At 41.8% G+C, this 20,124-nt stretch overlaps 1 protein-coding gene across 1 annotated transcript in view; it reads right to left on the minus strand.

Annotated features, from left to right (window-relative positions):
- rbm20 (RNA binding motif protein 20) overlaps positions 1-16,151 on the minus strand; it is a 49,073-nt gene extending 32,922 nt beyond the window's left edge. The window contains exon 1 of the mRNA XM_027015378.3: positions 15,679-16,151. Within this exon, the coding sequence (XP_026871179.2) occupies positions 15,679-15,788 (110 nt within the window). The 5' untranslated portion in view covers positions 15,789-16,151. The remainder of the gene's footprint in view (positions 1-15,678) is intronic.
- Between the last annotated feature and the right edge of the window lie 3,973 nt (positions 16,152-20,124).

Raw genomic sequence — 20,124 nt, forward strand, 5'->3', positions numbered from 1 at the left:
ACGCCCCAGACTCGCGTAGCCTGGGGCTCCCTCCAAGTTCTCCAGTGTTCTGACATGTGAGGAGACCTGGTCTGGTCGGAAGCCTGGCGCTGACAGCAGTAAGAATAATGGCCACTGTCCCTGCTGCTGACAGTACATGTCAGAGAGTGCCCTGTGGAGCAGGGGCCCTGTTGGCACAGCAGCCCCTTGCTTGGATCTGCACGGCAGGTGCTGGCAACAGGAACCGGTGGAGAAAACCAAATCTGCCCGGCATGTACAGCCATGAGCCGCAGTCCGCAGTCTAGAGCTCTGGCCAATACTCACATAGATACAATCACAGACAGTATAGTCTCTCTCTGTCTCTCTCACTGTGTGTCTTCATTAGGGTCAACACCGTCCAGCCAAGCAGAAGCACAGGAAAAAGGGCACGGATGAGACCATGGTAAGATACAGCACAGGATGAATTACAACAAGATGAACACCGGAGGAAGAACACACAAAACAGAGAGCAGTATCAAGGCATAGTATGTAGGTGGAACAACTCGAGGCAAGACTTCACAAATACACAAGAAACCAAAAGTATTTATCCAGAGCAGAGAGAGCTGTAAAGAGCAGATATTTGTCCACAGGACAAACAGGTATATTCCACTCCCTCTTTCCCTCGCTTTATACTAATTAAACACAGTTATTATAGTTTCATAAGGGCCTAATAACCTTAAGTAAAAAAAAACAACAACAATGAAATGAAACTCTTAACTAACTACTGGCAGGTAATATGATGTTAGTTAGCATGATAAATTGCAATATGCCTTTCTTAGAAACGTTCTTATGGGTTTTGATTGATTAATTAATTAATTAATGACCACATGCAAATAAACACATACATTCATATAAAAAGCTGTAAAATAAATAAATAAATAAATAAATTGAAAAGATCATAACTATCAAATTAACTACATTCACATTTTATTTATTTACTTACGTTTTAACGTTATAACTTTACCAATTATTAGATTTTTTCCCTTTTGCTTCTTCTTGAATAGTTTTGCACACATTGTATTAAAAACATCTTGGTCTTCATACCGTTTTTAAAATACGATACCCTAAAAACCCTACATATCATGACGTGAATTATGCAATGTGAAATCCTAAAGTATTCTGATATTCTTTTAGCCTCATCACCCATCCCTGCTGTAAATATTTCCACAGCTGAGCGTTCTTGGGCGGTTGTGGGTTTTTTTGGTCAGAGTGACGCTGTAATGGTATCCAACCCCACCCCCACTGCTCTCAAGGCTGCCAGTGAGCGTGCCCCATCAAACTAGCATTTTCCCATCTGTCAGCAGTATCAGCCTGTGAATGCCTGTTGCACCCGGACCCTCCCCAGCGACACAGCCCAATCCAGCCAATCGGAACATGTGACTACCCCAGTAACGTGTTGTACTCAGCCAATCGGAGCCCAGGTCTTCATCCACCTGCCTCTCAGTCCACACATGGAAAACTATGCCAGAAACCCCACCCCCTGGTAAGGCGCATAAGGAGTCGTTGAAAGTGACAGCGCTAGCGCTGGACTCCCTGTCTGGGAAGTCAGCGAGTGGGAAGCAGCACCCCATTGCGGTGAAATGATTCTTTACGGCACGCAGAGAGGCTACGCATGACTGAAACGCATGTGTGTGACGTGCAGCGCGACTGGCGGCGCTCATTTGCCTAGCAAGCTTTCTCAGGAGGGAGGCGGGACACGCGTGGTGGTGTGTCCGATGTGGCTGTTGCTTGTGGCAGTATCTCAGCGGGATGGTGGAGTCTCTTGAGAGCATGGGCAGGACCAAAAGCTCACCTACATGCCGTCCGCGTCACATTGCCTTCCAGGATGTTTTAGAGCATGTATATCTATATTTACCCTTTTGGCAGAATAAAGAAGACAGAGGTGGATCTGGCACTGCAAATACAGAAAGTATCAAGTAGATGAACAAAAAGCAAATATTAAGCCTTTTATGTACATGTACACGTACGCACACCCACACACACTGCATAATTTCTATAAAGAAGATGCAATTACAGTGGACATGAGCCATTTGGATCCTGTACATGTTGAATAGTGTGATATGCAAAGCACTGCTGAATAGACAGTGGACCAGAAGCTCTGAACAGCACCGGGTGGGAGTGGGTGAATTATCTACAGCCCAGGGAACTCACAAAGGAAACGACTTGGGAAACTAAAAAAAAAAAAAACACCACTCAGCAGAATGGCTTAGATAGAGAGCAAGGTAGTGACCGAGCTGCAGACTATAGATAACGCAGTAGGAGACGACTTTATGTCAGGCTGAGACGTTTCGGAAGGTAAGTGAAAGAAAGATATGGAGAAGAGAGAAAAACAGAGAAACGGACAGAGAAGAAGGGGGAGGCAGGAGAAGAGAGAGGGAGAGAAACAGAGGTTTCCTTTTGTTACTGTGGTACCCTCATTTGGAAGAAGGCCTGAAGTTTTGAGGCTGTTTAGTTGAAGAAGGTGACTGTCATAACGATCAGTCGCTTTTAGGCTTGAAGTCATTTGTGCTCTTTTATACTCTGAATAAACGCTTTCACTGCTACTGTCTCTACTGATTAAAAATAAGTATGTGGCAAAGGAAAGGAAACAGTCCAAAATAGCTTTGGTAAAGTAATGAAAATAAAGCTCTACACCATGGATGTGCAGAGCCAGAGCTGTGTTTAATTTAGCTCCGCTAGAGTGAAGAGCCTTCCCTTATCTTCCAGAGGATGTGAGGTGAATGCCAGAGAAATACCACTGCTCTCTGTCTGTTCACTCACAACTGATGACAGCTGTATGGGAGGTATCCTGCATATGTCTCTCTCTCTCTCTCTCTCTCTCTCTCTCTCTCTCTCTCTCTCTCTCTCTCTCTCTCTCTCTCTCTCTCTCTCTCTCTCTCTCTCTCTCTCTCTCTCTCTCTCTCTCTCACACACACACACACACACACACACACACACTTACTTTTGCTCACAGCCTTCTTCAAGCACACATACTCTCATTAATGCATTTCTCTCACACACCCAAGCTGTACTGTATAAACAGATAATTAACAGGACATAGCTCTATCACAGGGGCTGAGGTTAAATTTGCAACTGGGGTCCAATTACAGCCAATTGGTTAATAGCAGCTATCATCGGCGTGCTGCCTCTGTCTTCCTCCCTCTGGGCTCATCGATTAGGCAGGATCATCTGGTGAGAGGGCAGTGAGGCGGATCATGACCCAAGCTGACACTCCGCAACACTTAAGTCTTACTAGTCACGGTATGGGAACAAATACACTGACAGAGATGCATTCACCAGAACCCCACAAGCGGTTTCCCTCCGCCTGCAAATATGTAAGTGCTGACCCATTGCAGACACTGGCCACAGGGTAGGTAAGCGGTTTTTGTGTGTGTCTGGGAGCCCAGTACAGCATACAGATAGAAATGACCCATCTCTCCCAGCACAAGCTCTGTCATTACTCCAGCTGCCAGATTAGCCAAGGCACTGGGGGAGGGGGGAGGGCGTAGTTAGGGGACCCTGGGGGGGACACGAAGCTCCAGATAAGAGCTGGCGGTCCTGCCGCCACTGCTGGCGCTAATGCGAGCAATGCTAATAGCCCTGGCTCGTGGCTTCTCTGGGCTGCAGCAGCGGCATCCTGAGTCATATGACAACCCTCTCAGCTGCCTCGGATGCCTGAGCTGAAATGTCAGCTGAACCTTTCAGAGATCCCACCTCTCTAACAGCACCATCTACATGTAACGAGCGATCACAGGTGCCGATATATTGTCAGGAAAATGCTGCTCGATGGGCTTAAGTAAGTGCGAGCATGTTCAACAGGAATTGCAAGTGTGCTTGACTATCTCCACGTGGCTTCAGTTTAGTTTCTCAGGGCCAGAGCATCATATACAGGAACATATGCAAGGCACATGAGCTCAGTGTGTCATACAGAGTTACATAAGACTCCTTCTGTCTGGTGTTGCATCATCTCCCAGCAGTGCCTGTGGCAGGTCTGACCCAGTTGTGAGAGTGATGCTAGAGCTGTGGGAGGCCGTGAGTCACCCTGCTCCCCAGAAACAGCCGCGTGACTGACGGAGCGTGCGCGCGGCGACGGGGCCATTCGCACCACTCGCGCAGCCCATGACTGTGGATTCCACTTAAAAAAATCATGAAAGGCAAAGCTGCAACCAGAACCACCCGAACTGTATCCAGGTCCCAGAACAACTCAAATAAAGAACACAACAACTTAGAATAGCTCAAATTGTACAAGTCAATTCACACCCTGCTCAAAATAATTGAATTACAACCATAACAGCTCAAACTGTCGGGCTGATAAGAGCCAACATCCACAGCATGGTAAAGGAAAGAATCGCAAACATAACAAATGTTTGACAGGTGGCCACAGACTCTTGAGTTCATGTCGTTCTTCCTCAAAAAATGTTCCCCACTTTCTACAATTAGTGTATCCATTCCAGAAACCAATAGTCCCGTCCAGAGGACTGAAAAAGGACTGTTAACAGCTTGAAATTCTTCTCAATACAATCAGAGAATGAAAGTGTGATACTGAAATGGAATGGCATCTAAATGTCTTGATCCTTTGTGAACTGATTCTCACCACTCTTCGTTACAGCATAAACAAATCAATGTGCCTATTAGTTCAGTCACTAATATGGTGCAGAATATTTGGCAGGTGCTTTCCAGTTTTTTATTACAGAAAGATGATCCTGAGTTTGGGAGAAAGACAAGCTGTTCTAGAGTCTGTAAAGCCTAGCTTATTAAAACCAAACTTCTCTTCCACTTTCCAACAGGAAGGCAAGGCAGAAAAAAAAAGAATTTTACACGCACACACACACAACCCCCATACACACATACACATTTTATTTATTTAGAAGACTTAGGCTTTAAGGAGACGCTCTTATTGAGAGGGACTTACAAAAGTGCTGTGTACATACAGAATGCATCCTAGCCAATTGAATAGGGTAGCGTCCAAAATATCAGTGACAAGACACTGCTAGATACAGGAGTCAATGCTGATACACCTAGACATATTGAAAGCCTATGTTTGGCATTAGGTTTTCACTTTCATTTTGGAAGAAGTACAGAATGTGTTAACAGTTGTCTTAAATATCCCTAAAATCCTGGGGAAACAAACACAAGGCCTTTATAAATGGTGTGTAAGAAAGAAGGCTTAGAAAAGCTGTGCTGAAACCAGTGGATTATGGGAAATTCTTCTGGTCATTTAGACCTTATTCATCAAACATGCTAAACAGTAGGGTAGAAGGCTTGGCATGGATTTCAACTGTCAACAGCTCAACAAAATGTTGCCTGACTGTAGTTACTCTCCATGTGCTATAGGACCTAGCAGGTCCCGTGACTGCAGTACATGCAGTACATGCATGCAGAATGTCAGACATTGTTGCCCATTGGCTTTGGTGCAGTTACCATTTAAATACACAAATGGTGAGTTGTATCAAGTCCCTCACCCCTCCCGTTCTCAACACACCTGCTGCTGTAGACAGCGCATGCAGCGTTGGCATTTATCCAGCGCACCTGGCGGCCAACGGCACAAGAGCCGGTTTCCCTTCCACACAGGGTTCAAACTTGCGTTGCCTGTTTATGGGAAAAGCAAGATCCTGCATGCTGATAGAATGTCATTTTGAAGCCTAATACCTCACAAATCTTCTCTGGCGTGAGGGCTGTCGTGCGCTGGGGGGGGGGGGGGGGATGAAAAGCTGCCAGGATGTGCAAATTTAGGGCCGTCTACAGGGAGGGGCTACGAGCCAAGATACAAACCAGAGAAAGGGGTGGTGGCAATAAATTACATTTATGGCATTTAGCTGACACTTATGCAGAGCAACTTGCAATTTTGACTTGAGTGATTGAGGGTTAAGGGCCTTGCCCATGGGCCAAACAGTGGCAACTTGGTAGCAGTGGAGCTTGAACCAGCAACCTTCTGATTACAAGTCAAGTACCTTAACCACTGAGCTCCCACAGTTATTTGCTGGCATTAGCTGAATGTTGACAGAACACTGATGTCATTATGTTTACAGTTGGAAGTTGCTAAACTTACTTGTATACCACATCCCATGACTACCCTTGGCATGTCTGGGTAGCTCCCCCATTAAATCTATAAAATCTATTAAAACTATAAAACCACCTCTTTTTAGCTGTCTTACTCTATTATCCTTAATACATCACCAACATGTCTGTATCTCACTCTTTTACATCTTATTTTTAGAGTATTTTTGCATGTTAAATTGGCCCCATCTTTGGCAGGCTTGTCTGCTGACCGAGGTCCATTCTTCCCAGACAAGGCTCTTTGGTTTCAGGCACAGTATGGAATGCCTGAGATCGCTCTGCCTGTTGTAGCACCCATCACACTTCAACATCGCTGACGCAGGCTCCCCGACAGATGGAGGGAGATGCGAAAGTAGGAGAAATGGGAGCCAGCGGACCTGTGAAAGCCCTGCTTAAAATGATCAGAAGGTGGGCACCAAGAGAAGACATTTTAAAACCACCTCCTGGGTTGGAGATTTGCCTCCTACTTAAAGGTGCAGTCCTTCTGTGTGTGCTGTTTTTATAATAGCATGAACACCTACTCATTGTTACGCTGGCTTAAACCATAACTTTAAAATGGTTGTTTGGTGCCAGATACAAAAATCGCTGATTGGATCGGTGGATGATTTCCATGGCCCTGCTTAAAGGCAGTATATGGACTAGCATTGCAGTTAGCTAACAGATTCCTGCAGTAAGACTGCATGTTTTACATATCGCTGTTACAGGCTTCATATGACTGACATGTATGGTAACTGCCATAAATCTATTAAGTACATGTATGGAACCTTAAATCAGCAAGTTTTATTGATCAAATTATACATTGATAAGTGCCTACTTTCTAGTGAAGAAGACATACCAAATTGTGCAAATCCACTATAGCCAAGGCCGCTGCGGGAAAAAAAAAGTTTGAAATGTTCACCTCTTCATGACATGCTTTGCAAAACGTTATATAATACATGTTTTTGAGAAAGGTCCCAGTCACCTCTCAGGCCCCTCTCTGTTCTCCAAGACTCCTTCACTCTGAAATCTTCAGCAACTCAACAAGGGTGGTCTGTTCCTCTAGTGCAAAACAGTTGCCCAAGTTCCTTCAGTTCATTCACCCTTCTAAAGTTTCATGCTCACTCATCAAGCACCTATTGAATACTTGTAATATTTAAAGCAAGTAACATTTAAAAATACGTATGTGGAGCCACTCAGCATGCCAGTAAACATGGAAAAATAAATCTCTTTGTTCTTGGCTCAAATATCTTTTTTATGACTTCCCCCTCTAACCTCATTCTCACAGCCATGACGCACCTGGTCCCACAAAAAATAATGTCTTACACCTGTCTAAACTAGAGAGACACATTACCAGGTGATGCACACTGTATAGAACACAATACCCTGGTTTCAATAATAGGAAAGCTTCACAAATAGTGCAGTCTGACATTCAATTTTGCCTCATGTGTGTGATAGTAGGGTGTGAGCTGAGTTATATGCTTTAACAAAGGCTTCATAGAAATGAATATGAACACTTCTCCAAACACCAATCAACCTTGCGCAAATGGTTTTTGGAAAAAGTAAAAAAACAAAAACAAAAAACACTCACACCATCAAATTCATAGCACCAACCCACTCAGACTTTATGAACTCATTACAGCTCTTTCATGATGCCTGTAGTTGTGTCTGAGCCAGACAGTTAGTCTGCACTGGACTTATGAATAACTGTTTTCAGGTCGTTATCGCCAGCATCTTTAGCTGGTGAGTGAACCCTAACTACTGCTGTGCTCAGTCTTGAGTAATCCTGGACAGGGCTGGAAATCTCACTGGAGCATGAATGCCAGGAGAGAGTTAGCTATATATAAAGCTTAGTTACACAACAGCACACAATGGACCATAAAACAAACTCCAAGCTGGAATCCGCTGTTGACTACATGAGAACAATGTGGATTCTTTAGATGAGCAATACATGTACAGTAACACTTCGGTGAGAAAAAGTTTGAAAAAGATTTAAATTACCATGCTTAAAGATGTAGGACAAAAACTGTGTTATTTATAAGTGAAAAGTAAGCGTTTGAAAATAGAAATCGGTGTATTAACACAGGGATTAGCAGTGAGCAGTAAGGCAGGCGACTGAGGCCCAGTGACCATGACCATGAGCTATTTTCCTCTTTCACACCCTTGCAACAACTCCAGCAAGACGCATTACATTACCTTCAAAGAAATCGATACCGTCTCCTGCAACGCTTGAAAATCTCACGAAGTTGGTGACGATTTATTCACTTTCAGAGCTTCAGCCATCCCACCACAGATCAAGGAGGGCATAGGTTGCCAAACCAAAACTTGTTATTCAAAAGGTGCACTTGACTCAAAAATAGAAACATTGCTAACAAACTACTGGCAGCATTAGCATTACAAACATGTTAACGTAGGATCTCCCTAAAAGATTCAGATTTCATATGTTGTGTAGTTATGGGGGGAAAAAAAGTCTTTTGGTTTTGTTTTCAGTTAAAGTGCTACACTAAGAACATTTACAGTAGACAGAGTACTTTTATAAAAGCCCCCCCCGGGGGGACACACTGCCAGTGACATCACAAAGGGATTACATGCTTCAGGACGCAATAAATGCCCAACTGCTCAGCGCATTAGAGCGTGGCATTAGCAGAGCGGGCCACTTGTGTTCTTCTCTGAACTGTGCTACGTATGCAGGGATGAAAGGAAGGAAGCATGCTTTTGGAGTGAGACTGTGGGCTAGAAACTCCCATGTGGGCTCCTCGGCTCAGCTGTTCCACTGGACGCCGGGCTGCACCGGAGCAGCCGCACGCTTCAGCTGGGACCCTAAGCTCACAGCACGGGAAAAAAACATCCCAGTGCAACTCAGAGGAAGCCGGCGTTCCTGGTGACGAGATGAGGTGGGCGGTGAGGTGGAAGGTGTGGCTTTAGGCCGTGACACATCTGCTACAGGGGAAGGGATGGGGCGCTCCGTTCAGTTCAGAATGCATGGATGATACAATATATAGGAATAGCCCAGTGGCTTTGATAGCACCAAACCACTTTTTTTTCCTTGTTGCCGTCAATGTTCATTGGCTGTTTAAGCCCGTCAGACTGAGAGTTATGATAGATCACATAAATGACATGCAATTAATTTATATATGATCAATTATTATAATTTATCAGAATATAATAATTTATTATATGATAAATTATGATAAATTACAAATATGAAGTGCAACTGGGACACCACACGCATTTAATCACTGAGACCACGGGGGTGGGGGGGCTTAGTGGACTGTGTTCAGCATGAGATGTGATACTCAAGTAGAACGAATCAGGACCAACTCTCCTGGGCCACTTAGGGGAGTAACATGAACAATACGCAAGACCTCACATAAAACCACCACAAAGGTTCTGGAGGTGTAGTCATGGGAACCGTATCCGCATTAAATCATTGCTAAATGGTATTTATATGCAGCTCTGCCTTCATTCTATTTGGGGGTCAGACTCTCACTGAAACGATTCCCTTAATTATAGATTATGTTCACTCTGAGATCTTGGATGGATGCCAATGAGGTCGCATATATTCAGCGTGCTGAGCTGCTGGTGATTTCTCTGCATGCAGTTCTCATTGCACACAATTTAATTCCGTTCCAGACAGGCTACACCAGGCAACGGCTCGAAAAAGATCATGTTAAGCAGGACGTTTTTGCAGTTTCATCTTAAGTTTTGAGCTCATGTGTCATCGCTGCCTGAAACAGTATCTCATCTGATAAAATGAGGTCTTAATATATTAAAACACAACGTGCTGTGTTTACAAATCAAACCATACTATTTTGACCGCAGATATTTACTTTTGTTGGACTGAAACATATATTCACAATGAACAATTAAAAAAAAAATTATTAGGAAAAAATATTGAAATTTGCATTTCACAGGTTTCTGAGACACTATATTTCAGGTCCAAGGCGCATACTACAATAAAGATTAACAAACAACATACTGTGCTGCCCTAACTGACAGCATGGGTGAAACAGCAGTGTTCTGCAGTAATAAAAAATCCTACTGAACAGAAATGTGCCCTGACCTGTGCAACAGAGCACTTTTGTTCCGATCAGGTTTACCTTTAGAGTATGGTTTTACATACACTCAAATCCTGCTGAAGCGTTTCTGTCTCCCATGGGGCCCCTGCAGCTCTGGCTTCTCAAGTCTAAGTAATGTACTTTGCTGAGTACGCTTCTCAGGATTAAGATGAGGGAGAAACAAAAGGTAAAGTTTCATGTCTTTTGTGGCTGGGGAGTCTCCCATAAATAGCGGTGATACTGTCACAGAGTGACAGTATAAAATATCACATCTGTACATAATATGAAACTCTGCACCTGGAAGGGTAGCTGTTATTACAGCAGCAACAGACCCTGCCAATGGCTCATTGAAATATGTGGATTTACTGAACTTGGTTTTAATCATCTAGAATTCATAGTTCTGGGAGATTTCTGCTTCGGTAACTACCAAGATGCAAAGTTTTTTTTTTAATTTTTAATTTTTTTTTTTTTTTTACCAATGCTAAAGGTCACAGAAAGGAGGAATGTTTCCTTTAGTTGTCTCAAGACAAACAAATATGTTCTCCTTTAACACATACTGAATCCGCTTTGAAAGACTAGCTGTGATGTTAACCGCCTCTGAGGAGTCAATGAGGTGCAATATACTGAAGTGTCAATTCCGCAGTTAATGTTAATGGGGCAATCAAGGGTTATCCTATGGAAACTTTACAATTCAGTACTTTGAAGTCAGTTCAGAGATGTTTAACCAACTTTCCACAACATTTGGAATACCATATTAGATGATGGAAAGTGTACAGCGGTCTTCTTTCCTTTAATCTGGGAATAACAGTTAGACTACAGATTAGTGTAACTGGAAATTAGGTTGACTCACTACACATGACATATATTATAGCACGTATCATCAAAAGTCAGTCAAACATGAAATAAACATCTAAATTTGACAATTTGAATAAACGCCTTATAAAAAGACACACAGCAGACTCTCCAAAATTAAACCGCTATAATGAACTATAAAATATATAATCTGAAAAAGCATAAATTCACAAATGTACACTGGTGATATTACTATGCTCAGTCAAGCCACTGTACAAGCTAATGTCTTTATCTCCAACAGAATCCTTCACTAATGACTACATGCATTTGATAGGACCTTGAATGATTGACGGTGATGGAATGGCGCTAAAATCGGACTTTATGGAGCTATAAAACAGAGCCATCCAGCCTGCTGCATCGGCCTATTAAACCAGCATGGAGCACTGGAGCTGCCTCTAGAAAGGATCCCCGCTGTAGCCACAAAACTGTCGGCTGTTTAACTTTCAGATGATCCCAGTTGCTTCAGCGCGTCACCACAATGATGAACACAGCAAACGTGTGACGCACCATAGGCAGGAGCCTGGAAGCTAAGAGTCACCACAAATAGGCACTGGGGGTTGACAGCGACTGAGCTGGAAGCTTCGCAACTTTTCACCACCCTAATGTGTCAAAACGGCGATGGGTGACATGCACCCGTCACTGGCAGCAACCAAAGCAAAAAAGGAAAGTTTTCATTGGTTAATTTGATGCCCATGCCAAATCACGCTCCGCTTTTGAAAGGTGCGATATTAATCGGCATTTTGTGAGGTGTTGATCGTGCTTACATATCAAAGCGGATGACAGCCATACAAGCACCCTACCGAACAAGCCTGAGGGAGACGTGAGAAAGTCACGCCTTACTGAATAAACCATGTCACATGCCGCAAACTAAGTGACGTGGATAAAAAAAAAATAATAATAATTTCACTTGTATCGTTGACAATGCATAGTTATAGTCAAAACCCTGAGTTCAAAGGGAATGTTCTTTAAATTTCAGAATTAAGATTTCTGCAAATATCCCAGGCATTTAACCTTCCCCCAGAATACAGCCATGTGTCCACTAAAGGGTTAAAGATAAGCCTTGTGCTTTTCCTAAAGCGCCAAATCAATTGTGAGCTACAAGAAGCACTTCTATTACAATTAAACTGTACAACAACTCTCGTGATCAAGCTTCGGGAGAAATTATCCGGCAACAGACACACCGCTGCCAGGGGGAAAAAAAAGACAGACGCATTAGCACTATATTTCCCAGACATTGTGTCATCATCGCTGGCCACCCCCCCACCCCCGAGGCTGAGCCATTATGTGCCCAGACTCCAAGAAAGAACAAGGTCACAGCCTTCTGCAATTCCAGCCTTTACCAGCAGCATAAAAGCCCATACAATCAACACTTGAACACTCACATCACTGGCAAGATCCAATAGGACCAGCTGAACTAGTAACAGTGACCACAACCACAAGGAGTTGGAACACAGAACACAGTCGGAGCAGTAGCCCATAGCAGGACTGCGGATAAGAACGCTGTCCTGTGCTATTACTAACCTGTCCCATGCCATTCCTAACCTCTCCAATGTCATTCCTAACCTGTCCAATGTCATTCCTAACTCATCCTTTGGTGCAGATAAGATAGCCGCCTCTAGGCTGTGGTACCAACATGGCGCCTCTCACTTCTAGAGGCCCCTTGAGTCCTCGCCCACCCACAGGAGGGGGGTCAGAGGCAACTTCCCCCTCAGTGACAAGCTGCCAGGGTGATATAGAGAGAGCAGCTGAAGAGAAATATAGAGAAAAAAGAGAGAGAGAGAGAGAGAGAAAAAAGAGAGACCAAGGCAGCACAATGTGTAATGCAAAAAAAGGCAAACGATTTAGTCTGAAAATATGAGAGCAATGCTAATGCTACTGCTCAGAAAGCTTAAAACGCAATCGATCAAACAGCATCTGCTGCGCAGTGGAGCTGTCGGCACAGAGAATCACTTCCAACCATTTTAATTCTTTATTTCCGTTCTGGGCTTCAGCAGTCAAACTCAAAATATTAAGTAATCAACCATAAGAAATGCATACCAAAGATTAACTACATAACGGACAATTTTGCTATTCATAATCTTATATTTAAAAAAAAAAAAAAGCAAGAAACCTCAGAACATGCAGACCTGGAATTGGGGTGTAGTAAGAGCTTTTTAAAACTCAAACAAGAATTCTGGAATATACATTTTTTGCTTCCGAGTTTTCGTGTTATAGGTTACTAATATTAAAATTCAGATTTCAGCTACGCTTTTTGCCTACATGATCAAAGTCAAAGCAAATACAACACTGCTTACCAAACAAATTACAGAAATGGACCATTCCACATAAATCTCAGAAATCTCTTCATTGAGAATCCATAAACTTCCTTTATATGTGTAAATTATATTTAGATTTGCTGAAGATTGCTTCTTGATACTAAAGGGTGGCATGTTTTTAAAAATAAAGCCTAAATAATCTTTGCAAAATAAACAATGGCACTAGCACACTCTGACTAAGCCTGAAGTCATGCAGGTACCATACACCATGTCACTGTCATATGCAACCTAGGGAACTGGGAAAAGTGAATCAGCAGAATATATGCGTCAGTCAAATGCAAACAGACGACTTGTTGACGTTTTAAAATAGAATCAGCAGAAGACAAGGCCATTCATGGCCATCCGTAGCCTTTCACTTTCTGGTGCAGCAGCATGCCAGGCGTTGCTGATATTTGTATCACAACGTGTGCTTACACCGCTAACGTCCTCCCTTAGGAGGATATGAATATATTAAAAGCAATGCAAATGTGGCTCATGAGAAGATGAACAATGCTACCAAAACAAAAACTTTTAAGTGGGTACTCAGAAAAATAATGAAACAAATGAATGCTTTCACGTAACCCAGCAAATGGCAGTCACAGTATGTAATCACTGCCTACCGTGTACCACACAAAACACATAAAACTCAGGACTTTGAAACACAGAGAAAAACTACAAACACTCATTCACTACTTAGTAAAACGCTTAACTAGTACAACACGTAGTAAAACATTTCCTTATGCATTAGCTTCCATTTTTTGTCCATAAGCAAAAAAACAAAAATGATATTCTGTGAATCCTATTATTGCACTTAAAAATAACGCTAATTCTCTGCTAACAAACTGTAATATGTATAATGTACATGTATAATATGATTTTAGTTCATTTAAACAACCATTTGTGGTGTGATGATTGCATGTTTAACAGACCTCCGCATTAGTTAACATAACAACAGTACGCTACATGTTAAAAATATTGTCAGAAAAAAATATGTATTGTGTTTCGTAAACAATAAATAGCACTGGTGTCCTGTGATCAGGGTTTTGGGCTCTCTTTGGACATGTTTCTGAAAGGGATTGTTCCGCTCATAACAGACTGAGTATTTTTTCCTGCTTACTCATATCCTGGGTTATGAAGGAGTTCATATTTTCACTTCTACCTTTGCCTCTATGCAGGATGTGCTTATACCATTAAAAAAGTGAGCTGTCATTTTTTTCAAAACCAGACCAATACGAAATTATATATTTACATTACAATATCTGCATGCGACTATCATGTTCAAGTTCAACTCTTAAGTCAAATTATTGTATTAATTTGAGTCCAATTCTTATCAATACTCATGAATATGCAAAAGTAACAATTTATAAAAATGTAAGCAATTCATCTTGTGTAATCTATGATGATGAAAAAATTAATACTTCGAATTAGAAAGTTAATTCTAAGAATGCGTTATTATAATAAATAATAATGATCTAAAACCTATGGAAAAATTTCTTAATTCAAGAACAGTAAGACATATGAAGATTAATTAGGATTATTTGTCTAAGAAATAAAACATCTGACAACATTATCTTACATGATTTTAAATGTTGTTTTTAAATGGAGAAGTGAAGTTTTTCTCTGTATTTCACCCTTACACCCAGATAGCACCTATAATATTCAAGCTATTTCCTCTAACGTAATGAAGACTGATGACTACGGTGTGGGTGTTTTCTGCTGGATTTTTCTATATTTCGTTTCTCATTCTTTTATACTCTGCTGCTGTTGAATAATTTTAATGTACACACACACACACACACACACACACACACATTACATTTAAATTATTCAACTAAATGGGTTTTACTAATAAAATAAATGTTAAGCTCCTCACAAAATAATAATAAACAAAAATTAAAATGTTTTCCAAAGTTAAAAATACAACTGTGGCAATTCCCTAATATAACATTAATATCTGTGCTCTGTTTATGATGAATGAGCTTTGCTAAATAAAGCCGAAGACCTAAAAATATGAAAAACGAACTTGGATTTGGCCTGTATAAAGAACATTAAACAGAAATTATGATAAATGTGTGTAAATGCTGGACTTAGCTATGCTGGGTGCAGACATGAGGAGAAGAGTGAAATTGATTGTTTCAGGAGGAAACATGTGGCAGTGCCCATAGGATCCATCCATCAACGTTTCTCATCAGTGCCCAATACCACATGTGTTTTGGGTTGGGTTGGGTTGAGTTTTGTTTTTGTTTTTTAAACCATGTAAAAAAAAAAAAGGCTAGCAAAATTGCATCATCACGTATGTCAGTCATTGCTTGGACATCATTTGGTGCTGAAAAGTGATAAACTGATGAATGTGTGGATAAAGCCTCCACAAGTAAATTAGTTTCACATTAATTTAACAAGGCATTCTGAAGTGCATCCTAGGAACAGAGATGAATTCCTCTTACCTCGGAAGGTAATCTGCTGAGACTGTCAATGCTGCAGAATCCACACGGTCTGTTCCAGGGGTTTTACTCTGCCCATTCTCATATACCCTCTTTTCCCAAGCCTGTTTCATAATTAAAATTTGTTTTAAATTCACTTTCCACCTGTAAAGCCGGAAGGGCAAAGATTGCGGTGGGAGCTGCTGGGGACGTTTCTGGGTCTGGCGGCCAGGCGAAACTGAATCCTGCTGGCTTGTGCGCTGCCTCCTGCGACTGGCCGTTCGCTGTGGGGGAAGCTGTCGGCTGCAGCCTGCCTCAGCTGCCCGTTTCGGTGTGGTCAGCGGCAGAGGTGGCCAACTTTTCGCTCCCTGTTTGTGCTTGTCTTTCTGTGTCGACTTAACAGCAAGTAAGAGCAGAAAGTTTGGTGGAAAATGTAAAGTAAAAAAAGGAAGAAAAAATACGCTACAGAGCCTTCGAAGGAGATGGTGGTCGAAGTTGGACTCAAACTAAGAGGAGACAACAGAAAGCAGGAGGTGAAAGCCCCTCAGATAGGCCAGGGGGTCGAGCCCACTCACCCCCCCTCCCCCTCCCCCTCCTCAACCAACCCCCTCACCTCCCACCCCTCCAGCCCCAGACCATGTCAGAGCAGGCGTGAGGAATTCCATAAATCACTCCGCTAGGTGCAGGACTAATTTAGCAGCTGGATTCTTCAGGGCTGGTTGCCTTGAGCAGAGGCAGATTACTCCTGGTCTGCCATCCCCGTTTGTCAGCATTACATGTCTATGTGCCAAACGGACGGACTTGTTTCATTATGACTGATGCCACGTTGAGAGCTGTGGACAGGGTGGCAGGGCCCATGCCGCTTGTGTGAAAAGAGCTACACAAATGCATATTCCCCAATTTTAAATGTGATAATCTGTGGGAAGGAACGGTGACCACCCCTCAGTCACCACTGTTCCTTCAGAAGCCCCAGACTACTGCACACAATGCCTCTGTTCTGGAGCCAAAATAACAAAGGCAGCTTCCTTTAAATAATGCTGCTAAATCCACCACAGTGAACATAATGCCAGCACCAATGCTTCATCTGAAGGCTAAAGAGCTTACCACCACACCAAACATTTTATAACACAGCACACCATCATTTTCATGACACAAAACTATTCTACAATCATTCAGGCTTGAAATAGACCTAAACTCTAGCATACAGAATTACTGAAAAAGGTTTTATTTGAGAATAAATCAATACAACTTGTGTAACTCAAATGTAACACAAATACAATAAAAAGTACATGTTTGAATTACAAATTGCAACTACTTCACTCATGTCAGGCATGCAGTACATATGACAGTACATCTGTTAATGTGTTACTGGGGAGAAAGGCATGGTTGGCACAAAAGAACTGCCAACATGTAAAGCAACTGATCATATTCTATCTTGTCCACTTGGGAACAGGCAAAATTTCCTGTGGAATTCACCATATCAACACCCAAATGACTGATGGGGGATGTTCCGACAAATTCCTTGCTGACAAGCACCACAACCCGAGCACGTGTGTGAGCCTCCGAATAACAATCAGAGTGTATTTTTAGCTCACGAGAAAAGAGATATGGTAACAGTAACTGCCCTGCAATCAAAACTACAAGCACTGGACAAATTGAGCCCTTCTAGTTGGAATCCCATGTAAAAACAATTATACACATTTTACTATAATGGGATGTTGCATAGGTTTCTAGACATTTTTAGATTATATTACCATGCAAATAAATGTACAGAAAACAGACAGAGGACAGAGGAACTGTTTCCTTAAGGCTTGTGGAACTATGACAGTTGTAGGAAAGCAGGACTTGAAGCTTTTTTGCTGTCCCTTTACATTGGATTTGCACTCTTAAATGAAATGTCAAATTTCCTGAATGTTCCCCAACTAAAAACTACGACCTACAATGAAGGCAAAAACAGGCCTCCTTTGTTACATGGGTGAGGAAAAATCAAGTAACCATAACAACCACTCACACAATACAGGAAACATGAAAATCTAAAATTCTGATAAATGGCAACAAAATGTAATAATGCTACAAACAAAATCCCCTTATATTCCATAAAGACCCAAAAATTATCAAATCCTCTGACATTCCATGATATTCAAGAAAATCCATTACCAGTAGGAAACCTGTATACAGCAGAAAGCCTGGCTGCTTTTCCTATTGAGAGGTACCTGCGTGAACACTGCTCCATGTTTGTGTGTGGAGCACGAGACCTGTGTGAAGGCATGAGGGTGTCCCTTCACAGACGATCATTTCTCTGGAATACATTCTGGGTGCAGCTGGGAATGCCATACAGGGAAGAGCCTCCCTCAATGAGCCACAGGGTATAAACACATGCTAAGCCGTTCATTAGTCAAGCAATACCTAAAGCTCAGTTGTTTCATTACATAGGAAGGTTATCATGTGTAAGACACTGACTTACATGAAAGTGCATGCTAAATATTGAACACCAGGTCAAATCTGGGTTAGGCTTATGTTTTCTCTGTATTTTATAAACACAGACATGCCAAAAATGTTCAGATAACCATGACCATTTCTTAGATGTTTTGTCCCGTTATTGTCAATGATCAAATTTTATGTGGTATGGTTCCAAACACGTTAAATACATTTAATGTAGAATATCTTTTTGAGCTTGGAGAGTACAATGTGTTTTGATAGTGGGCAGACATGCAGAATATACATGAGCTCAAGAAACAGGTTAAAAAAAGAACTTCCCACTCATAACAATGAGTTGTACATGTCTTTGTCTTTTCCACAGGAGGTTTACAATTACAAAAAATAGCCAAATGTCACACTGTCACATGTATTTAGTCAATGTCACATATAAGCCTTTTTAGTGGTGGCTACAGTGATTGGTGTTTCCAGGTCTATATGGATTACCTGTCCAGCAACAGGAAATAAAAGATACTATACAACAATGCAAACCGTGGTTCACAGAGGAATTGGAAGCCTGCCTGGTGGCCATGGGAGTATCCCATAAAAGTGGAGACCTAGACAGCTACTCCTGTGCTCCATTTTGACACTGCAATAACATCTACTGAAAGGAATTACAAGGACAAACTGGAACAGCACTTTGTTAACAATGACTGTTCCTTTGCCTGGAAAGGTCTCCAGATTATAACCTACTAACAAAAGGAGATGCCCTCAAACACACCTTGATCAGATTCCCCCAGACAAAACTGGCACGTTTTACAGCAGATCTAAAATGCAAAAGGACTTCCACCAGCCAAATGGACATCAATCTCACACCTTGGACACAGAATTCTCACCCTCAAGGGGACCCAGAACTAATCTACTCCAGCACCTCTACCATCCCACACAAGCCCTCAGACACACACCTCCCTGACAATGTGCTTCTCATCAACGATCAAGACATGCTAAGGTTATTCAAAAAGCAAAACCGTAAAGAATTAGTCGAACCAGCCACAGTAAAACACTGGGCTGGCAATCTAACCCCAACCTTCAGACGTAATCACTATCCCGGCGTGAATTTCCACTTTTGCACTCAAGTTAGTGATAATGAAAAGATCTGAATATGCAGTTCTTAGTTTCCCACCTCTGCAGCACTTTCAAGAGGGTTCTTATGTTTCTCTATATGAAGAAAAAAAAAACTATAAGGTACTTCCGAACCTGACCTGTCAACAATATTATACAATATAATCTGTCGAAGTAGTAAACCTTTATGAACGATTATTGTTAAACACATTGAGTTTGGTACTTTTTGCCTAGCTACCTGGGGAGCGTTACCTTAGCTATCTAGTTAGCCGACTACTTTTATATGTTAGGTTAGCTAGTTAGCTAGCCAACGGTCAATGTTAGCGACATAAAGCCGAAGTTAAACGATACAACACATGTAACCTAGTTAGCTATTGTAGTAGGTTAACATTAGAACTTGGTAGCGGTTTATAAATTAGATGGCTGAACAAAACTTAAAATAAAAAACGCGTCAGAAACATGCGAACGCTAACCTAGCTTATCTTGGCTAGCGTTAGTTAACCTAACTGCCTAAAAACATCCTTTGTAACTAGTTAGCTAAGCTAACTTAGCTGTTAACTTATTTCGATTAAAACTTACTTTGTTCTCAGAAACCCATTGCAAAATGTTAATATAATGACAATTATTTCCTGGCTCACTAAGATACATATTGTCATTTGGAAACAGTGGTTACTTCTTTACTCACGTAGGAATAAATAAACTGGCACGTTAGCTAGCTAGCGAGGCTAATTAGACCTTCCCGAGTTACCTGTAGTGGACTCGTAACTCATGTTTAACTGGTCAGTCTGTCAAAATGAACATTGTGGAGTTTGAGACGTAAAATTGAAATATAAAAAATGTACCATAATAAAGGCTACAGCTAATTATCGCTATATGGTAGTATATAACCAGCTAGCGAGCAAATGTATTCAGGTATCTAGTTAGGCTAGCCAT

This window comes from Electrophorus electricus, chromosome 23, assembly GCF_041902795.1.
Source record: "Electrophorus electricus isolate QZ-2024a chromosome 23, ASM4190279v1, whole genome shotgun sequence".
NCBI classification, from domain to species: Eukaryota; Metazoa; Chordata; class Actinopteri; order Gymnotiformes; family Gymnotidae; genus Electrophorus; species Electrophorus electricus.